Genomic DNA, 22,711 nt, shown 5'->3' with positions numbered 1-22,711 from the left:
CCGGGGAGTCCGTGCCAGCGGATGGAACAGAACATGAATCTGGAATAGGGACCAAACAGTGGTATCCGTGGCCGTGTCTCCCAGGTTCCTACCACCTAGCCAGCCCGACACCCACTGCATTTGTGCTGCTAGATAGTATAACTCCATGTTGGGAACAGCTAGGCCACCTTCAGTGGGTCTATAGAGTTTCGTCAACGCAACCCGAGGCCGGCTTTTGTTCCAGACCAGGGCTCGCAGCAGGACCTCCAGGTCTCGGAACCCCCGGGCAGGTACATAGGTTGGTATATTTGCAAAGTAGTACAACAGCCTTGGTAAGACTATCATTTTTGTTAAGGCTATGCGACTTGGGACATTCAGCGGTAGTGTGTTCCAGAACCCCACTTGTGCTCGTGTAGAGGCGATCGCCCTCATCAGGTTACCTTCCAAAATATCTATGGGGTCTCGATAGATGTGTATCCCAAGATATCTAAACGTGTTGGGGTACCACTGCAATCTCTCGCCTCCGATGCGTATGTCACACTCAGGGACGTTTGGGCTGAAGGAGTAGGCCCCCGACTTGGCCCAGTTGACACGCAATCCCGATATTTCCTCAAACGTGCCAAAAATGGCAGCGAGGGACTCCGGGATGGTGGTTAGGTCCCTGACATACAAGAGGAGGTTGTCAGCGTACAATGACACTATATGCAGTCCGTCCGCTAACGGTACTCCCCAGTTCGTTCCCGTCGTCCGGAGGGTCGCAGCTAGGGGTTCCACTGCTAAGGAGAACAGTAGGGGTGACAAGGGGCAGCCCTGTCTGGTGCCTCTCTGTACACAGATGGAGTCAGAGAGTAGCGCTCCAGTGCGGACACGGACCATGGGTCTACGGTATAAGAGACCGACCATAGCCAAATAGTCATCCCCCAGTTCGAACTTCTCCATGACCGCTCGCAGGTAGGGCCACTCCACCGAGTCAAACGCCTTCTCCAGGTCAAGTAGTGCTCACCGCTGACCCATGAAACAGATATCTTGCATCTTGAAGCAAAACAGGAGTCGTGAGCAGAAATCGTGATTGCAGCTAAATCATCCAAATTGCGGCCGTGTTCAGAGAAAACAGGTGCATCATCAGCAAGCCACAACACGCTGGACAAGCGGCACGTGACCGACCAAGGTGCTCACCGCTGTCATGAGAAGCAGAAATCCAGCATCTTGAACGCAGAACAGGGGCTCTAAGCTTCCGAAAAGGAAATGCAACGGGAACGGCAGAGCAGATCAGAGCTACGGAGCTACGCCACTATCTTGTTTGGCGTCTTAGCCACGCCCCTTGACAGAAAGTTTTTGGTTAGTGGTCATGTCTTTTATTGTCTTGTGGAGACTGGTCTGCATGTTGACTACATTAAAAACTATTCCTGAAACGTTGGGACAATAGTTGTTTTTGAAATAGTGTCGGAGACATTGAACACACACAGGGGAACCACATAGCACAACATAAACAGGATAAACAAAACCCCTGCTATATGTTGAGGACCATTCAGTTTGATGAATAAAGGATTTGATTAATACAGAACAGAGGTGATAGTGAACATCCCTGTCATGTCCTCTGCTCACATAAATCTTCTCTGCTCACTTAACCATTTACTGCTGGTTTTGCACCAGCTTCCAGATAGATGTTAGCAATGTATCTGGTGAAATGTGCCCGCACACCAACTCCACGACATAGAGCCCATAATACCTTACCAGAATGAGTTCTTCTTGCATATCAGCAAGCAAGTACCAAGTTCCTTCAAAGAAGAAATTGCTTCAATCACAAAATGTGTGACGCCTAAGACTCTTTCCAGGAATAAGGCCCTTTTGATAACGTTTCACCATGCTCCCAATCCTGGAACCCAATCTATTGGCTAAAATTCATCCTATTTATCTTATAGGCTGTGTTCAGGAATATGAAGAGGCAATATGAACTGACTTTGTTTGGGGGGGGACTGTTAGAAATGGGTGTCTGTATATGGCAATGGTATGCACCCTGTCCAAGAAGGGTCCCTTCCTTCTAGTCAAGATAAGAGATTACACACCCAAGATAACCCCTGCTCACCCCCTTGGTAGCTTGGCATGAGCAGTCAGGCTTATCTCAGAGGCAATGTGTAAAGTATTTGTACATAACACACACAGTAACACAGTGAAAGCACTAGATACGCACACCACACCAGTTTAGAAAATTAAAGTTTCTTTATCTAAACCAAATAAGACCAAAACGACACAAATCCAGCATACACATCTCAAAATATCACTTTTAAAAGGTTTTAGCAATTCTGTCCATAGGAAACTAAGGATGCGGTGATTTCATACAAAGTAACTTCAGATGAATCAAAAGTTCGCATGGAAAACAACTGCTGAGGAGGGAAGCATGGGAAAACACAGCTATGCGTTGGCTCCTGTATCCTTGGGGAGGCGATGCGTTAGTTCTGCTGCACACAGGAGAAGTATTGCTTCGAATCCGGACTGTATGGGGAAGCGAGTCGCCGAATCCCAAGACTGTTCTGGTCTGTGGGTGATTCTTCTGAAAAACTTTGCGCACAGGTGCAATGCATGGAAAACTGGACGCGCTGGAGGTCGATGCGGCTGCGGTCAACAGGCCCTGCGTCGATTTAGTCAGCCACAGTCCCACGATGCATTGATTCTTTCAGCCGCACAGCTGGGCCTGCATAGGAGTGGGTGCAGTGTTCTCAGACTTTGGAGACACAGTGCGCTGAACTTGGGCCGCAGTGGTTTTTTGGGCCGCGGGCAGACGCTGCATCAATTTTCTTCGATAGCCTGGCGGTGATGCAAGGACATTTTGTCCCTCACTGTGGTGCTGCATCTGGAAAACAGGCGCTGGAAGTCCTATGCGTCGCCTTTGATCGTTTCAAGCAGCAAAACAACCTCCAGGGGCCCAGAACTGATATTGGCACCACATGGCAGGCCAGAACTCCCAGCAGTGGAGTCTGGGGAAACCACGCCAAGGATGCCTGGTCTAACAGGGAGGGTTCCAATTTTATTTTCTCTTCTATATTCCCCCTTGTCAATGAGTGGCCTTGCTGCATGGCCAAAATTATTGGATTGCCTTCACTTTCTAGAAGAGGTCACTGCCAGCCTCTGCATATGGGGAAACTCTCTGGAGGAGAATGATAATTGGCCAATGTGCTTATGTCTAGGGTTGTAACTCTACTGTAAATTCGCTCTCCTAACAGAAATCTGTGATCATGATGGTTCCGCCCCTCCTTTTTGTAACGTTTAAGGTGAACTTAACACTTGAAATTGTGCAGTCCTCCACAAATGTGATGCTGTACTGCCTGCCACCACCTCACTCATTGTTCACTTTACCACCCCGTTGTGAAATCCCTGCCTTACTTTTTGACCCACCTCGCATACCTTTTTCCACACACCCTATTATACCGGAAATCTGCAGAATTTTTGGGAAAGGACTTCATCATAGGATTGCTGAATGGTGACGTGCCGCAAGACAGAAATTAAACTGTGATTAACTTTCAAGACCTTCCTCCATGTTTTTAATCAGGTGCCACCCCTTAAAAGATTTGTCCGTTGTTCACAATGTAATATAGCATGTCTTCCCTAATTTTCTGGCCTCTAAGTTTAGTTTTTATTGCCAGAGGCTGTACTTGGTCTTCCATAAATTAAGTTCTTATTGTCATTCCAAAAATTAAAACAGTGGCCTATGGCAGCAAACTTTCTCTATAGCCCATTACATAAGAAGTGCCGCACTTACAGACAAAACCCTATCTGTTTTAATTCAGTAAGTATTGATAAAAACTACAGTTAAAAGTAGAAAATATTTTCTGAGGTGTAGCACATGGCATAAAAGTGTCTGTACTGCATCTTTTGGAATTGAACAATGAATATTAGTTTGTATTGCCGAAAGAAGACAATGCAATTAAGACCATGATATTCTATGAATCAATGTATTATGCTTAAAGTATAAAAAATGAACAAGAGTGTAACAAGGGCGTTTGAAGGCAGCAGGTGGAAATATCCAAAGTAGGTCTTATTCCAAATATAACGTCTCATTCATCTGTGGTAAGTCTATGCTCTAAACCCCTGCATGATAAGATTATACAAATAAACATTCTAATTAGAATACCAAACACCTCCCTCTTTTGCGCTTCCCAATAATATGGAATATTCACTTAACATTTTTTTTAATACACTAAATATAGAAAGAGAAAAGCGAAGGACGGGTGACAAAAGAACATACTTGCAAACACTATACAAAATAGATGGACTAATGACCTGTACACGCACTTACATAAATACTTTGTGGAAATGTTGGCTTGATTATTTTAAAAGATATTGAAATTGTCATAAAAGGCCCTTTTAAAGAGGCTGGATAGCAAGAATGATTAATCCCCTCAAATAATCCTTCAAAGATACAGGCACTCGACAACACCTTCTTTCCCCACAAAAGAGACACTTCTGTCCCTGTTCGTCCACATTCACAGTATCCTTGACACAAGCATTTTCTATCTTCTGGATACCCTAATTATGTGAGATCCTCACCACCCTGTTTCAGTTCCAAATCATAGAATCTTATGTTTTGATTGCATTGTGGAATTGAATCACCTTAAATTTCGAGGTGCTTTCTAATAATCTCAGATTCTTTATTCTCACTTTATCACCCGCCTCAACCTTTGTGTTCTTTGCTGTGTTACTCCTGTTAAACATATCTTCCTCTCTGCAATTTTATTTTTCTCTACTCCTCTAGTCCACTACATTAGCAGCATCCTCCCCATGCTTTTCCGCCTCTCGTTAACCCAAACGGGAACGGCACATCACAATATTTGTATTCCTGCCTCTCAAAAGTTCAAAGTGCACTCTTACTGCTGTGCCAGCCTGCCCACATCCTGCTTATTCATTATCGACTTATTCTAACACTAGCCACAGGCTATTGCTCTTTGTATAGTCACCCTGAACACTTTATTAAATCTCTCGACCATACCATCGGCATTTGTCTCAGATAGCACTGTTTCTCATGTTGCATTCCCCTCTCTTTCAAAAAATTCTCCATTTACTTTGATACTTTGGTAGAATTGTTTTGGGCAATCCTTCTCTTCTACAAATCTCATTGGGGAAGCCTTTGACAACTTGCATTGCTATGCTACTCACAATTACCACCTCAGGCCACCTAGAGTACATATGATATATATCTGAAAGAAACAGGTTAGTGTTAGATTCCTTACCCCAGGCGTCAGACTGGATCCGGAAAGTTTTGCATAGCAGTACCCCTGCGCGTCGGTAGGTGTCGTCTGCGGCTCCGCGTCCGTCGTCGGCGTTGTTGACACCGGGATGACGTCGTCGGAGTACTTAGACGCCGCCCTCGCGCATGACGTCAGTTCTTCTTTTTTCCGCGCCAGCAAGCGCAGATCCGGAAAAAGCAGTACTCCGTAGTCACTTTTTAACTAACTTTTTCGATCTTTTTGATCCTGTTTTCTAGTCGTAAGACTATCGGTGCGGGTAGGGATGCCCGGGTTCAAGCCCTGTGCGGATTGCAGCCGACTGATGTCGGTTACCGACCCCCATCGCCGGTGCCTGTATTGCCTTGGGGCCGACCATGATGACAAGTCGTGCCCCGACTGCCGGGCCTTGACGTCGAAGGCTAGGCTGGAGCGATCCCGTAAGTACCTCGAGCTCCGGCAGTAGGCCCGCGTCGTTCCCGGTCCATGTCGAGGAGGAGGTCGAAGGACCGGTCACGGGGCCACAGTCATCGAAGCTCAGTGAGTCGACACTATTCGTCGGGCTCCAAGTCCTCAGGTAAGAGGCACGAGAAGTCGACTCCCCCCGACGCTCGCACGATGCGGCCGGGGGTTCGGGCGACACCTCCCACGTGGCTCCGCCGGAGCCACAGGCGCTGCTGCCAGCTCCATACCCGCCGGTCCCTGGGCTGAACCCGACGCCGGAGGAGATCGATGCCTTCCTCATGGCCATGAGGTCGCTCTCTTCTCCGTCGGGTCTCGCTGTGGTGCCTTCGGGCCCCGCGACCCCGACTGGGAGCACAAGCGGGCCGGGTGCTTCGGCGCCGTCGGGAGCTTCGGCCCCGGCGCCGTCGACGACTTCGGTCCCGACGCCGCAGTTCCCCGCTGGATCCAGGTCGCCACTGGTCGACCTTACGACCCCTCCGCCGGCGCCGACTCCCAGGGTGTCCCCCCCGACGCCATCCCCGGACGACATCGTCCCCGGTCCTTCCCCTGGTCCGGATCTGGCATCGGAATGGCGTCACTCGACGCCGCATTCGATGCCGAGAGAAGAGCAATTCCTCTATGACCCGGCCCCATCCTTTGAACCTGAGTATCAGGAGATGGGAGGCGAGGGAGATTGGGAGGGGTCTGAGGACCCTCTGGCACGGGAGTGCCAGTCGTATCGGGACTGAGCAGTGGATCTAGGGGAGGCCAGTGGTTTGGACACTTCGCCCGACACTGGCTTTGTATCCCCTCCTACCGTGGCTACGGAGGAGGGGGCTGCTTACAGCGTGGTGCTGACGAGGGCGGCCAAGGCCTTGGCTCTTGAACTCCCCGTCGTGGCCGTGAGGACTAACCTCCTCACCGAGGTCCTTAAACCGCAGGCAAGCTCTTCGGAGCCTCTACTGCCGTTTAATGAGGCCCTTACTGACGTTCTGTTGGGCACTTGGTCCAGGCCCGCTACAGGTGCCCCTGTAGATCGGAACGTGGCCAGGCGCAACCGCCCGGCCCCGGGTGACCCTAGCTTCCTGTTCACCCACCCCACCCCAGAGAGCCTGGTCATCCAGGCCTCTAACTCCCAGACCGCATTCCCGACTGCTCCACCTGATCGGCAATCCAAAAGGTATGAGCAGTTCGGTAAGAAGGTGTTCTCCTCACTCAGTTTGGGGTTGCGGTCGGTCAACACCGCTTGCCTTTTTCGCCGTTATGCCCACTCTCTGTGGGACATGGTCGCGGACGTGCTACCAGGTTGCCCGGAGGAGGCCCGGGTCAAACTCGCTCAAACCCTTGCGGAAGGGCGAGATGCAGCACGGTATTCTATCCGATGTGGACTGGATACCACGGACTCGCTGGGTAGGGCGATTTCCACGACAGTGGCGGTTCGCCGCCACGCCTGGCTGAGGTCCGCCAACTTTTCGGCTGATGTCCAGAATTCCCTCATGGACATGTGTTTGATGGCCGTCGCCTCTTTGGCGACAAGGCGCAGACAGTGCGCTTGAGCTTTTCAAGGACTCCAGGGCTACGGCCAAGTCCTTGGGCCTGTCGGGCCAGCGCCAGCAAACTTCTGCCTTTCGCTCCTTTTGTGGCCAAGGAAGGGGCGCCCCCTCACGTCCCGCCAGCCACGGGCGGCAGACTAACATCCAGCGCGGTGGCAGACCTGGTAACCGCCGTGGCGGTGCCAGGGGACAGCGGCGAGGCCAGTCCACATCCACCCCCACAGCATCCGCTTCAAAGCCTTTCTAGTCCGAGCTTTCAGGCCCATTCGACGCCAGTGGGGGCAGGGTTCGCCATCACCTCCTCCACTGGCGCACCATCACATCAGACAGGTGGGTGCTGCAAATCGTCCGAAGGGGCTACTCCCTCCCCTTCGAGGCGACCCCTCCAGCCATGCCACCGCAATACCACCGCATGTCGGGGGATCACTTGCAACTTCTGCAAGAGGAAGTTACGCCCCTCTTGGCCAAGGGGGCCATTGAGCGCGTTCCTGGACCAGAAGTAAGGTGTGGTTGTTACTCCCACTACTTTCTGGTTCCCAAGAAGGACAAAGGGGGCCTACGTTCTATCTTGGACCTGCAGAACGTCAACGGCTTCCTCCGGAGTGAGAAGTTCAAGATGCTGACTTTGGCTCAGGTCTTCGCTGCCCTAGACCCTGGAGACAGGATGGTGGCGTTGGATTTGCAGGACGCTTATTTTCACATCCCCGTCCTCCCGGCCCAGCGGCGCTACCTGCGGTTCACGGTAGGCCACAAGCACTTTCAGTTTACCGTGCTCCCCTTCGGCCTTACCAGCGCCCCTCGGGTGTTCACGAAAGTGATGGCGGTGGTCGCAGCTCATCTGTGCAGATCAGGGGTTCCAGTCTTCCCCTATCTCGGCGACTGGTTGTTAAAGGCGGGCTCGCCCCAGACAGTCATCAGCCACCTCCAGACTACGGCCGACCTCTTGCACCTGCTGGGGTTCTCCATCAATGTGCCGAAGTCACACCTGTGTCACTCTCAGAAGCTCCTCTTCATCGGAGCGGTTCTGGACTCGGCGCGGTTTCGGGTTTATCCCACCGAACAGCGGGTTCGGGATATTCAGGCTCTGATTCCGATCTTTCATCCTTTATCCCGAGTCTGTCAGGTTGGCTCCGCGGCTTCTGGGACTGATGGCCTCCTGCATCCTTCTGGTGCATCACGCCCGGTGGCGGATGCGGGCTCTGCAGTGGGACCTGAAGTTTCAGTGGGCCCAGCATCAAGGCAGCCTGTCCGACCACGTCCTGATCTCGGAGGGCTCTGCGAGACAGTTGCAGTGGTGACTCACGGACCGCGATTGGGTCAGCGGCAGATCCCTCTCCCTACCCAAACCGGAGCACGTAGTCGTGACGGATGCGTCCCTCCTGGGCTGGGGGGCCACATGGGAGAGGCGGAGATCAGAGGCCTCTGGTCTTCGGCGGAGTTCCGGCTCCGCATCAACCTTCTTGAGCTGAGGGTGATCCGACTTGCACTGAAAGCATTCCTCCCCTCTGTCCGGGGGAGTGTAGTGCAGGTGTTCAAAGACAACACCACCTCCATGTGGTACTCCAACAAACAGGGCGGGGTGGGGTCGTGGACCCTGTGTCAGGAGGCTCTGCGCCTCTGGCAATGGCTGGAACATCAGGACGTGACCCTGGTGGTTCAACACCTGGCATGTTCCCTGAACGCCAGGGCAGACGAACTCAGCCGTCCGTGCATGATGGATCACGAATGGCGTCTGAACTCTGACGTGGCACAAGGTCTCTTTGAATTGAATTGAATTGAATTTGGAATTTATAGAGCGCATGACTCACCCCATAAGGGTATCTCCGCGCTAGGACTCAATGACACTCCATCAGACAGATCAGAGGAGAAGCGTTTTCAATTGTCTTCTGAATAACAGGAGGTCAGGACACTGTCGCAGGTTGGTAGGTAGACTATTCCAAAGCCGGGGAACAAGATGGAAAAAGGCTTTGCCTCCTTGTCGTGATTTGCTAATACGAGGAACCTTAATCAGAGCCTTATCTCCAGAACGGAGCGATCTACTGGGAACTTAGTTTACAAATTTCTCATTCAAGTAGCTAGGCCCTAGTTTGTAGACCGCTTTAAAGGCCATACAACAGATTTTAAAATGAATCCTTTTACGTATAGGCAGCCAATGAAGTTTCTTGAGCAGAGGCAGAGAGGCTGTTCTGCGTGGGACATCAGCCACGAGGCGAGCAGCTGTATTTTGGACTACTTGCAGTCTATTGATGTCTTTTTCAGTTGCTGATATAAGGAGCGCATTGCAATAGTCTAGGTGACTAAGCACTAGTGCCTGTATTAAGGTTTTCCTAGTGGACAAGGGTAAAAAAGGGAATACTCTTCTGAGCATCCTAAGAACATGAAAGCAGGCTCCGACAGTCGTGGAGACATGATCTCTCAAAATAAGTTTTTGGTCAAGGCGAACTCCAAGATTTTTCACCACTTATTTAGGCGAGGGGGTAGGGCCCAGTTCCTCTGGCCACCAAGTGGGTGACCAAATCAAAGTAGCCTCTCCAAAAAGCATTATCTCTGATTTGGTGGCATTCAGCTGGAGATAATTGTCTTTCATCCACTGTGCTACAGATTTCATACCGTTGCCAAAGATGGTTTGGCAGTTAGGGTTAGATTTATCTAGAGGCAAGAGTAGCTAGGTATCATCCGCATAAGATATGGGGATGAATCCCAGTGTTCTCAATAGGCTTGCTAGGGGCACCACATAAACGTTGAACAAAGTGGGGCTCAGGCATGAGCCCTGGGGCACTCCCTTGGTGACCATAGAAGTTTTGGAATGAAAAGGACCTAAGTTAACGGTCTGTGTCCTGTCCGTGAGAAAGTTGGTAAGCCATTCCAGGGCAAGCCCAGTAACACCAATATGACTCAGTCTTCTGAGCAAGATTTGGTGTGATATGGTGTTGAATGCTGCTGAACGGTCAAGCAGCACCAACAGTACCGCCTGACCCCTATCCAGCAGCATTCTGATAGTATCTGTAACTGCCACTAGAGATGACTCCGTACTATAGCAAGGACGAAAGCCGGTTTGAGAGGGGTCCAAACTGTCAATCGTTTCAATGTAATTAGAAAGATGTGTGTTAATGTGTTTTTCAAGAATTTTAGTGTGCAAAGGAAGCAAAGAGATCGGGCGGTAGTTTGTTATGTCTTCTGAGGGAATTTTTAGGTTCTTTTTAATAGGCAAAATCTGTGCAGCTTTCCAGGCTGGAGGAAGGACTCCTTCTGTCAGGGAGCAATTAAGAATATTGCAAATGGGTTAGCCAGCTGTTTAGCCAAAATGGATGTTATTTACCCGGAATAAAATCAAGAGGAGATCCGGATTTGGCATTTTTAAGGTGCATTTCTGTCTCTGCGATCGTAAGCAAAGGGAAATTGTCAAGAGAGTTATTCGCTAAAGGGGTTGGTTCGAGCACCATATCAGCTGAAGAATGGAGATTGCCAGTCAAAATGATATTGTTATAAATCGTGTCAATTTTCTCAATGAAATGACTAGCAATGCTGTTGCACTGTGTTTGAGAGGGTAAAAAGGACGTGGCGCAGGCTGCCGGGCTAGTAAATGATTTTAGGGTTTGGCAGAGACATTTCTGAGAGCTCCCGGCCTGTATAAGAGTAGCTGCTATATGTGTTTTCCTGGCATTTTTTAGGTTACGGTGATACAGCTTGAGAGCCTCTCTATATTTTTCTTTGTCAGTAGAGCGTTGAGATCGACGTCAAAGGCGCTCTAATCTTTTACACAAGCCTTTCTCCTGACGCAGGGGTGCCAAATACCATGGTGCCTGGTGACGTTTAGCGGTAGAAGGGCATGTTTTTAGAGGGGCTAATCTGTCTAGAGTAGCCAATAAGTTGGAATTGAAAGAGGCAAGGCGTTCATTTATGCTGTCCGAATCCTTGTGCTCAGGGGGACAAAAGGTATCTGAGAAATGTTCAGGAGAGACCAGATTCCATTTCCTATACTTTTTCATTGGTAAGTGTTTAGGACAGGGGGAGCCTCATGGGTGTTAAATTGGAATTCCACCATAGAGTGATCAGACCAGATCAAAGGGGTCGTGGCCATATATGCTATGTCAGGAGAATTAGTTAGAATGATATCTAGAGTGTGCCCTGCCTGGTGGGTGGGATCTTTGTTTATGGCAATAACATTAAGTGCAGCCAACTCCATAAGAAAAGATGAAGTTTCTTGGTTATCTAAGATCTCACTATGTATGTTGAAGTCACCCAGAAGCAGAAAAATCCTAGATGAGATGACGTAGGGGGCAATGAATTCAATAAGCGGCGAAGAAGTGTAGATAAGGGGTCCTGGTGGGCGGTATACCAACGCTCCTTTCCAGTTCATGTTCTTGTTCTTTCAGCAGTGAGGAGAGGTGGATGACCAGCTCTTTGTTGGTTACGTGGGCGCTAAGAAGGGACGGGCGGTGCACAAACGGACCGTCTCTCGGTGGGTCGTGTTGTGCATCAAGGTATGCTACTCTTTGGCTAAAAAGGAGCCCCCTGTTAGGCTCAGGGCCCATTCCACTCGGGCCACAGCGGCTACTACTGCCCTGGGTCGGGGAGTCCCCTTGCAGGACATCTGTCAGGCAGCTACGTGGACCTCACTGCACACGTTTGCTAAACACTACTGCCTGGACAGTCAAGTCCGGAGAGACCGCTTTTTCGGCCGTTCTGTTCTTCAGGACTTTCTGATGTGATCATTGGTTTGCAGACCCACCACCGGGGTTGGTATTGCTGGGGTATCTATTCTAAGGTAAGGAATCTAACACTAACCTGTTTCTTTCAGATGCACCAGTTACTTACCTTCGGTAACGATATATCTGTAAGAAACAGTAGTTAGTGTTAGGTACCTTACCGCCCCACCCATCCTCCCCGTTCTGTGAACTGATATCTAGGGTTAAGGTTCATCCCTTTTAGGGCCCTAGTTTCATGGCACCAGTGTTGGTTTTTATCATGGCTCTGCGTTTCTGGTGCGGAAAAGCTGTGTGTAAGAACTGACGTCATCGCGCGAGGGCGGCGTCTAAGTACTCTGACGCCATCATCCCAGCGCCAATGACGCCGACGACGGATGCGGAGCCGCAGACGACACCTACCGACGCGCAGGGGTACTGCTACGCAAAACTTTCGGGATCCAGTCTGACGCCTGGGAATATTCTATGATAAGGAACCTAACACTACTGTTTCTTACAGATATATCGTTACCGAAGGTAAGTAACTTGTGCTTCAACATGCTCAATGACTTATAGGATTTATGATACTGAGGGCAATATCTACCATAGCCCTTTTGACAGATTCTTTACCACCATGGGCAGAACCCTACACTTTGAAGTTCTGTTATTAGTTGTACACTCAGCACATTCCCTTACAGTCCTCTCAACCAAAAGATCCATCCCTGGCCATTTGTAACTAGCTCGCAATCTCTCTTTTATGTTGTAGATTCCTATAATGCTCAGATGATGCACTAGTCACCAGAAGAATTCTCAAATGCCCCCGTACGACTAATATTGTACTTCAGAAGATCAGCCCATCCTGTTCGGAGAGCTCAACTTTACCCCCGATTTTTTGTTTCTTTTTACACAGTCCTTACTGCATCCATCCTCCTTTTTTAGCCCCAACACTGCCTGCAAAATTACATCACTTTCGCTCTCTTTCCATTCCATTTCCTGTATCACACCTTCTGTGCTTCACACACCAAATAACCATCTTCCACTTCATTACTCACATTATCTTTTTCTTCTGTCTTTCGGTCCATGATTCTGTTTACTCGTCTTGAAAACTAATCTCCATTCCAAGTTTTTGTTTCAGGAATATACACCATCGAATATACACCATCTCAAATTGTAAATTTCTCAAGTACCAAAAAATGCTTGTGGATCCCATTTGACACACCGTCAATTCTCTTTTTCAAGTACATCTCCTTCAAAGGCTTATGATCCGTTTTTATTTTGAATGCATTTCCCCACACAAGCATCCTAAACTTTTGTGAGCACCCAAAACATGTATGAGCACCGCCAGAACAGCCTTCTCTTTAAGTAGTTAACCTGTATGCCTCTCAAACTTCTTGGTACAAACTTCGTCCTATCTACTTTGCCCGCTCCTTGCACCACCACACCTAATTGCCTCTTTACCTGACACAATGCTCTGTAAACTTGGAGCGTGTTCCAGTCTTTGTTTTGCCTATGTAAACTCTTCATCTCCTTTTGTTAACGATGTAATCTGATCCATTTTTGTTTATAACTCCCACATACTCTTAGTTTATTCCACAATATTGGGAATAAATGTTACAACATTCTGCTATTGCCTAGAATTTGACACATTCATCCTTGTTGGCAAGTCAAGGCATATCCTGCATAGCACACATGTACTCCTCCTTTAGCTCAGTAGCATCAGCTGTCAGATATTCAATATCACTCAGATTTAATTCTCATTTGTCCACTTTCAGTGTCAACCCACTGCCACCTGACCTTTGCAGTAAACTTCGTAATGTCTGTTAATGTTCTTTTTCATGACAAACATACACCAAGATGTCATTTTGATCATTCTTAACTCCTGGAATTCCTCTTAGAACTTTTTCCACAACTCTTTTAAATACAGATGCAGCGGAAATGAAACCAAAAGTTATCCTTAAAAACTTGAGTGACAAATGGGGTAACAAAAATGTTACGATCATGTCAGTCGTGATGTCCCTTTACATGATGATAGGCTGACACCAAGTTGAAAAGGCAATAGCTTCTTTAAGCATTGATATAATTTATGTGATGTTGGGAAGAGGGTCATGTTTGTTCAATTTTACGCAGAACTGTACACAACCTGACCTCCCCAATAGCTTTACAAACTACCTCTACAGGCGCCATACATTCCGTTGCCTCAGCTTCTATTATTCCGTTCACCATTAGCCTCTCCAACTCCTTGATGATAGCTTCTATAGCCATAGTGAAAACATTCCCTACCTTTCCAACCCTGTGTTGAGATTCTTCTTTCAACCTAATCATATGCACAAAACCCTCCAGGTATCCTAGCTTTTTTTTTTAAAGTTCCTCTTCATGCTTCGATTTTTTCACAATTATTTCATTTACATCTGCCATTTTTCTCACTGTAACCACTGGTTAAGAATTGGGGTTGAGTTAAACTCGTAGAGCTCTGTGAAATCAACTGATGATCGAATCCATTTTATAGATGCATACATAGAGGGCTTTAACAGCTTAATCACCCTGCCACTATACTCTTGTGGTTTATGTATTTTATTTTTTTAAACAGTTTTAGTGTTGCCAGAAATTCTCTCAAACATATCCCTGTGAATTAAGTTATTTTTGCTCCAGAATCGAACAGCATGTTGCTGTCTTCAACCTCAGTCTGTACCACAACACAACAAGTGGACAAATTCCATACCGTTTTCAGTACCGCTCCATCGCACACATATTCACCTTCAGTGCTCAATTCACAAATCTTTTTCGTATCAATTCCACTTCTGCAATTCTTTGCAAGATGTCCTTTGTGCCCACAAACTTGCATAAAACCTTCCAACCTGGATAATCTGTGCTGTTGACCATATGTTCTTGTATTGCACACCTGTAGTTCTTTCCTTGAAACCTCGACTCAACACATTCATTTGATTTCATTTTGTCTTCTTGTACCTTCTCTCCATGGCCATTTTGTATTATTTCCTCCATACAATGCTACAACCTTTTTGCTATCAATAAAAAAAAATGTTTTTGTTTTTAGCTAAGCGTCATCCTTTTGACATAGTTCGTCTCTCTGCCCTATTCACATTGCACCCTATCATGAATTTGTCCTAAATGCATTCTTCTTGACTCTTGCCAGATTTACAAGTAGACATTAATTTGTGAAGTTATGTTACATATTACCTTCCGATTCTCCCATCTCATTGCACTATATTCCTGAAGTTATATGCTCCCCAAAAGGTTTTTGAAAATAGTGTCCATTTTTTTTTCTTTGGTTAAATAAAAAGCTCATGTTTGTTCAGCCCAACAGCATCCTCCACTAACAATTCTCCAAAATGGGCGAGTGCTTCCTGCGCTTGCCTTCCTATCCACTTCATAAAAGGGGAAGTCTTCTGCTCAGCACTTAATGCGAGCCACAAATCCTATCATAATGTCAAAACACATTCTTCCATTTACTCCATTTCAGTTATCGTTCCCCTGGGGTTGCAAAAAAAAAAAAACGATCAACACGGGGAATTAACATTCTCCAGGGCCCCGTCTCGTGGAGCCCAGCCCTCTTGGCACTCCCTTGAATTTGCAGACTGAGCTGCCTGCACGGAAAGTATAGATCAGGCCCGCCTACCCGAAGCACGACCCCTAAGCGCTTTCTTTGTCGATCATTGTGTCTTATTCGCCGACCTACAGGAGAAGAGGAGCTTTCACCATGTCTGCGTCCTTAAAACAGAGGTTCGAGCATTTCCTGCACGAGAAGAATGTCGTGACTAACCTGCTGGAAAAGATCGAGAAGAAAACGGGGGTGAACAGGATTTACATTGCAGTGGCCATCATCGCTGTCCTCTCTCTTTACCTGGTCATCGGCTATGGCGCCTCCTTGCTCTGCAACCTCATCGGATTCGTCTACCCCGCATACATGTCTATAAAGGCCATTGAGAGTCCCAACAAAGAAGACGACACGCAGTGGCTGACCTACTGGGTGGTGTATGGCGTTTTTAGCATCCTCGAGTTTTTCGCTGACATTTTTCTCTCCTGGTTCCCTTTCTACTACATGCTAAAGTGTGGTTTTCTGGTGTGGTGCATGGCCCCAAGCCCAGCCAATGGTGCTGAGAAACTGTATGCAAAAGTAATTCGCCCTTTGTTCCTGAAGCATGAAGCTGTGATGGACCGTGTGGTGAAAGACCTGAAGGACAAAGCTTCAGAGACCGCAGACACCGTTACCAATGAGGTTAAGCGGGCTACCGTTAACTTGTTAAGTGAAGAGAAAAAAAGCACCTAAAACGGTCGACCAGAATTGAAGATGCCATCACTCTTGTGACACAATCATGTTCTCTGGAATGTCCCTGTGTTATCTTTTAATAATGTTGCCTTGGAAACCGTTTTGATATGAAACAGGAATGTTTTGTATTGTGCTTACTTTTTTGATGTCTGTTCAGAAAGTAAGCATTTTATTTAAATGCAATTCAGTGAGAACAGTGTACAAAGTGTATTTAAACCTATTTTAGTCATCTCCGTGAAGGGAAGGAAGGCCTTACGTTGTCTCACCGTGCACTAAAACGCACTCGAATAAAATTGCGTACATTCTGCGTGTTCTTTAAAAAAAAAAGATCCCCACTAGATACTCATGCTGGTGAGGCTAATAAATTGGGAAGACAAGTAGAAAATAACCTGATTGCTTTGGTGGTGGGACTGCTACCTTCAGGCTGTCGGTGGCGGTCCCACCGTTATCGGCCCCTGCAGGTCCACCCGCTGCATTAGAATGTGGCTGGCGGAGGCATCTGGTGGATGGACCATCCGCCGCAGGGATAGTAATCCCTACAAAACCTTTTTTTTTTTTAAAGGGTCTCTTCGCTGTAGCACCCGAAAAGGTACTCAAGGTCCTCTCAAATTACCTGGAAAGTAAGTGTTTCCATAATTTTGACCTCCGTTCCAGGGACAATTCATTATCTGTAAATGAAATTATTTGTGATTAGTTATACCAAAAGCCAACTGAAGTCTTTCCTTCTTTTCACATTTAATAAACTTTTGCCTGACTGTCCAGTATAATATAATCGCCAATATGGACTGAATGTGCATCTTGATCTTTTTTGCGTGGCTTAAGTGGAGTAGTTACATTGAACTACGATTGCCAAAGGTGGGCAAGGGCCTGTTAGAATGTGGGCACTACAGATCCATATCACTCTTAATTGTATATATTAAAATCATGGCCAAAATATTAACAAGAAGACTAGGCAAAGTCATCCTGTCCTTCATTCATCTCACTGAGGTCAACTTCCCCCCTGGCGCTAATCCAGGAGTTAAATGAAGACTCTGATGTGGAGAAAGCCTTTGATTAGGTGGAATTGCCTTACCTGATTAATGTGCTTGATAGGTTTGGGCTAGTTCATTGGCGTTTCAATTAATCAATACTGTGAAAGCTCTCTTCTGTGTAGATGATATTCTCATGACCATAACTAAACCGGAGGAAATGCTACGTCTCCTAGATAACTGAGGAAACTTTGAGGTGATACCCATGCCCCGTGTTACCAGAGAGTCCGGTTTTGAGGACTACAGTTACAGATGGGTGCTTAGGGGGATGTAATATCTAAGGATCCTTTTTAACATGGGACTATCCAACATGGTGGAAGAGTATGTTCTGCGTGTCCTGGCCAAAGCCCAAGTACGTTGGTCTGACCTCCAGTTATCCCTATGGGCCAAGTTCAGGCTGTAAAATTGGTGATAGCACCTCCTTGCCACTACGTGTTTGGAATGCCTCCAGTTCTGATCCATAAAAAACTATTAGCATGAGTTCACTTGGACATTAAATCATTTATTTGGGAAGGAGTCAGATGCACATACTGAGCAAGGGGACTTAGACTGCCTCCCTATTACCTTGTCAATCATCTTTCATAGATATAATACTGGATTCATGTAACTCTGGAATATCCCATATGGATTTCCAATTAAAAGACATTGTTCTGTGAAAGAAACCGAGGCTCTCTACAAGCTCCGATCTCCCCCACCACATACACATAGCCCCTAAGATCAGTGTTATGATTACTTCATGAAAACACGCACACTGTCTCCTGGAAATCATTTCATGGTTCCATGCATCACTCATCCTTCGGCGCAGCTGTGGTGTGCAAATAGGGAATTTCCCCAGTGTCCTGGCCCATATAGAATTTCAGGATATCCAATTTGAATTTGGCATGCCCTAGTCCCAACAATGAGCATAGACTTAGATGATGGACTGTCTCCAGGTCTGTCTAGACAGAAGTGTACATTCTTACGCATGTACAGGAATTTATATAGTGCAAATCACCAAGCGGTTTCTAAGCGCTTGCTTAGGGAACCCGTCCTGGTATTCCCCTGTGAGATAACCCCGGCAGGGTATCCGCAAGGTGAAAGCCAGGCATCCCGCCGCGAGGGGCCGTTGTGGAGATTAAGCAAGCTATTGCCCAGAGTCGCAGAGTGTGAACCCGTGAATCGAGTAGGCACCGGAGCGAGAATTGTCGAGTCCATGGACATTTTAGGACTCCGCCGAGCCGGGAATTGAACCCTGGTCCCGGGCTGACCTCTGCTTCCAGGTCTGCCTCCTCTAACCAGTGAGCCACACTTCTCCGCATTCGCCATACGTTAGTATTTAAAGACTTTATCGAGGTATACAGGAGTGGTATCGGGCCCCTACTACTGCTTGAGCAGTACTCTATCTCCACAAGGGAGACCACTCAAACCTGTGGCAGTCCATGCTGCAGCATGAATACAGCCCTGAAACTGGGCGCCTTTCCTATACACAGGACAGTTTTCTCCGAGAGTCCAAACGGAAAACAAAACACATGTTGGTGATGCGCAGTGGGGGTTGATATCTTACATACTATGGCACTGCACAGCACAGCATTTACCTCCTACTAGGCTTCCTATGTCTGTATTGGCTAAAGCACATGGGCTGCAGATCGCCTTTTTGATGGACCTAGCCCATAGTGATGATATAGCAGATTGTGTGATGCTGAATAAACCGTCAGCACTGGCTAGTGAAAGCGCTTGCAACAGTGATATTGAGTGTATGCTACACACTGATGAGGGCTACCTACTTACTGTTCGGAACTGGTTGTAGACACTGTAAACGGCAATTCTGAATAATAAATGTGTAAAGTACAAGATAGGGTATCACTGAAGTTAATTGTAATAATGTTTGTGAGCATTCGGTTTGAATATTTCTGTAGAAATTAGAACTCTAATAAAGAATTGAATTAGAAAAAAATAAATTACACAATAGCTCTTAGAAATAGCTAACTTTCAATGATAGTGTAGGTCATACATGAGTGCATAGCTAAAGGCCTGAACTGGAAGCTGTATTGCGAGTTGAAAAAAAAGAGTGACGGCAACTATTCAAACCCTGGGTGCGCACGTGTACTCAGAATGGAGTGTGTGATTACACGAAGTACCTTTTCTTGCAGCACCTGGTGCTCCTAGGCTAGGCCTTAAACAGTGGAAGGGAGGGTGTGTGGTTCTTTAACAAGTCATTGGCAGAGAAAAATAAAAAAATCCTAGTCATCATGACCACGTTCACTGTTCTTCGGTCTTTGGAACTAATGATTATGAGTAGATTATAACACTCAAGACATTTTTAACATTTTGGCAGACAATTTAGGAGATGCACAAATGGAGTAGATTATTTGGAAGGTCATTTCTCATGAAGGGGTGCTTTAATTGAGCCAATGAGGGTGCTTTAAATCCTATGAATAAAGACCAAATCAGGTAATTTTTACGAATAGATATAGGTTTTTTTTTCTCCCTTTTTGCGAGTAAGACCGCTCCCTTACATTTTTGCTCAGAAAGAATGAGATGTTTGTGTGGGATAACTGATGTGAATATGTGGGGGAAAAGACTGAGACAATATCCAATATTTATAATGTTTCCCCCATACCCTCCATTTCCTGTCTGATTCTGTTGGCTTTAAGACTCTATGCTCTTTACCACTGGTAAACCATAGTAAAGTGCCTGTACTTTTTTCTCTTTGCATGTGCTGTAGATGTTAACTCCTTTTTAAAAATTTTTTTTTTTACCTATTTAGCTTTCTATAAGTCCTTTGAAAATGTTGCATAAAATGCACCTATGGCTTGGAAGGTTAAAAATCAAGTGGGCTGCAGTGGATAATTACAAAAATATATGTCTGCGAAGAGCACCAAAATGCTCTGGCTGGGCTGTAGTTTAAATGTACCACAGTGGCATATGGCAGGGAAAAGTACATGTGCAGTGTAGGAAGATTGTATTTGATATAATTCATAAGTCATCTCCGAAGTGTACCTTGTATAGAAATAGGGCACATTGCTATTGAAGTTAGTGTGCTCTAGTAGGGAATTAAAATCCAAAAGCTATTTCTCAAAGTTGGTCTTATTTGGCTTTTCCCTAAACAAGCTTAGATCAGATGAAAACCTTTATTTCCTATCTTGGCTGGATATATTGCTTGAAAATTAATTGAATGATATTCCTTACTTAAATTTCAAAATCTGTTTTAATATTGAAATGAGATTTTTAATAATGTAAGCGGGAAAGAAACTTTGGAAAATTTTACTTCAGGCTGACTAAACTAGCACTGGCTTAAAATCAGTGCTTACACTTGTCACACCTTCACAGTTAGAATATACAATCTTGACTAGCGGAGCTAATGACCCTGGTCCAAAGGACAATAGCCTGCCCCTGAGCTTGTGGACATCATATGGGCATTAACTGGTGACCACATCGGCATAGTTGCCGGACCAAAGGGCAACTTTAGCACTACCTCTTTTGTCTTGGAGAAGCCTAGAAGGGCTTCCCCTATTCATTCCCAGTAGCCTACAGGACAGCGAGTCTGCAGTCATTGTGTGGGAGAGAGTCAGTTTTGACCTTGCAAGATGGAAGGAGAGCTCAACTAAATAAGCAAATGGCTGAGGTGCTGAATCCGAGTCAATGGTCAGTCTCCTGTTTGCCTGCTTCATGGACACAAAGAGCAGGTGGTTTCCTTGCTCCAAGATGGCTTAACTGATCACAGTAGACTTGACTGTGCCGACCAACTGGCGGAAGAGAGACCCAGTGAATGAAAGCCTTGCCTGAGAAGCTATGGGCTGCAACTCAGCTGGAAGTCTTGGGTCCAACTTCACACTATCTTCAAAGCCGCAATATGTTGCCTCTGACACGCATTTTGGTACCATTCTTAAATGCGAACATGCACCTTTCTCGGGGTGCTCGTGAATGATTCAAAAACAAGGGGGGACATATTGGGGATTTGAAGATATTGTGAAGTTTGGAATACATACAACAAGATTAAATATCCTATATATCTGGGCTTTGAGGAAAATGTATGTTTACTGTATTTTATGAGCTGGAAGGGAAAGGAACATTAATGTATTGATTACGTACAGGAGATATTATATAGCAGAGTGCATCAAAGTAGAAGTATTCTCTTTGCATATTGGAGTTTGTCAAGTAAAATATCATTGCTAGGCCCATGCTTTTACATATGATGCCAAGATCTTTCGTTGTGTTCCCCTGCTAATGTGATGTTGGTTAAAATTGTGGTATTTTTGTAAAATATATAGTGATATGAGTGACTGCAGTTTGACGATTATTTTAGTGGAACATCATTCTGTTGATGTGGAGAAGGGTATGTTTAGTTTTGTTGGTGAAATAGTGACAATGTTTCTAAATTATATAAAGCAAAAATGACTGAATAAGGAGACAATCTGTTTTGATAAAAATAATAAAAATAGAATTGAAATGTATTATATGTATTAATATTGAATGTTTTGGCTCAACATATATGCATTGCAAAATATTGAGTTTTTGACTTTTGCATTCTGTAAATTGGCTGGGTAGGCGGTTATTTTTCTAATTTCTATGTTTGATTCCTCCTTGATCCGCCCACTAAAAATTTATTGTTCAGGGGGCCTCCTTTTCTTCTCTTAAATGTTGTTGTGGAGTATACAATTTAGGACATATTTGTGATATATGGAGTTAACCTCTCGCACTGATCATAATCCTTAAATGAACTTTTTTAGTTTCAGGGTGGAGGGTAGTACATTCTTGCAAATTACAGTTCCACCTAATGTGGAATTCGACATTCAGCCTTTGATAAGTTAGTTCTAGATTTTGATTCTCCCTATGGAAATGTAAGTGGCACTCCCATATATGTGCTGGCCATGTTGGATTATTACTCGCAGTTGTTATAAGTACAGTTCAGAGGAAGCATAACCACCAGGGGGTCTTTGGATTTTTTGAGGGATGTGTTCAACCCAGAAGAGTAAGTCACTAATTATGGTACCCAATTGGTGTGTGGTGGGAAATAGAAGGTGTTTTAAAATCTATGGCAGTACAGCATACAAGGAATTCAGGGTAGCACATTTGATCTGTGTGAGAGGTAAGGTGATGGGAACAATAATTTATAGAGAATAGTTAGGTAGGAAGGGGGTTGATAGTGAACAAGTCGAAGAGCATATGTGATGGGAGACGAGTGGTGCAGGACAAATACAGATGCCAGGTGAAGAAGACATTATAGGTCTAAGACAGTATAGGTCTAAGAGGTTGATGTGAGAGTGAAGAATGTAAATTTGAGAATAGGTTTTCAAAAGCTACAAAGGTGATAAAACTAAAGAAAGATGTTGAGTTGGAAGATGGCAACATATCAATACATAGTAAGGTGTATTGTAGTTCCTATATCCCTGATAGGCTCTGCACATTGGAATAATATACACTATAGTTGTGGCATAGGACTGAGGTCAGTATGCCTCTATCGAGTACATTAAACTTAATTACTTGTGTGTGCCAGCTAACTCAGAGATCACTAGAAACTTCTCGAATAAACAAGAAG

The 22,711-nt window shown here is 45.9% G+C and overlaps 2 protein-coding genes across 2 annotated transcripts in view; both read left to right on the top strand.

Annotated features, from left to right (window-relative positions):
* Positions 1-22,711, top strand: part of CNTLN (centlein) — a 1,434,305-nt gene that overhangs the window by 177,514 nt on the left and 1,234,080 nt on the right. The window lies entirely within an intron of this gene.
* On the top strand, positions 15,481-16,431 carry LOC144818499 (receptor expression-enhancing protein 5-like). Its single transcript, XM_078675975.1, has one exon. The coding sequence runs from the start codon at positions 15,596-15,598 to the stop codon at positions 16,163-16,165; it is 570 nt and encodes a 189-aa protein (XP_078532101.1). The 5' UTR covers positions 15,481-15,595; the 3' UTR covers positions 16,166-16,431.

The sequence above is a fragment of the Lissotriton helveticus genome, chromosome 2_1 (genome assembly GCF_964261635.1).
Source record: "Lissotriton helveticus chromosome 2_1, aLisHel1.1, whole genome shotgun sequence".
NCBI lineage: Eukaryota > Metazoa > Chordata > Amphibia > Caudata > Salamandridae > Lissotriton > Lissotriton helveticus.
This window is presented reverse-complemented; position numbering and strand designations above follow the sequence as displayed.

What these genes read in the sequence shown, in the direction of transcription:
- LOC144818499 (XM_078675975.1), top strand. Translation starts at nt 15,596, where the DNA reads ATGTCTGCGTCCTTAAAACAGAGGTTCGAGCATTTCCTGCACGAGAAG.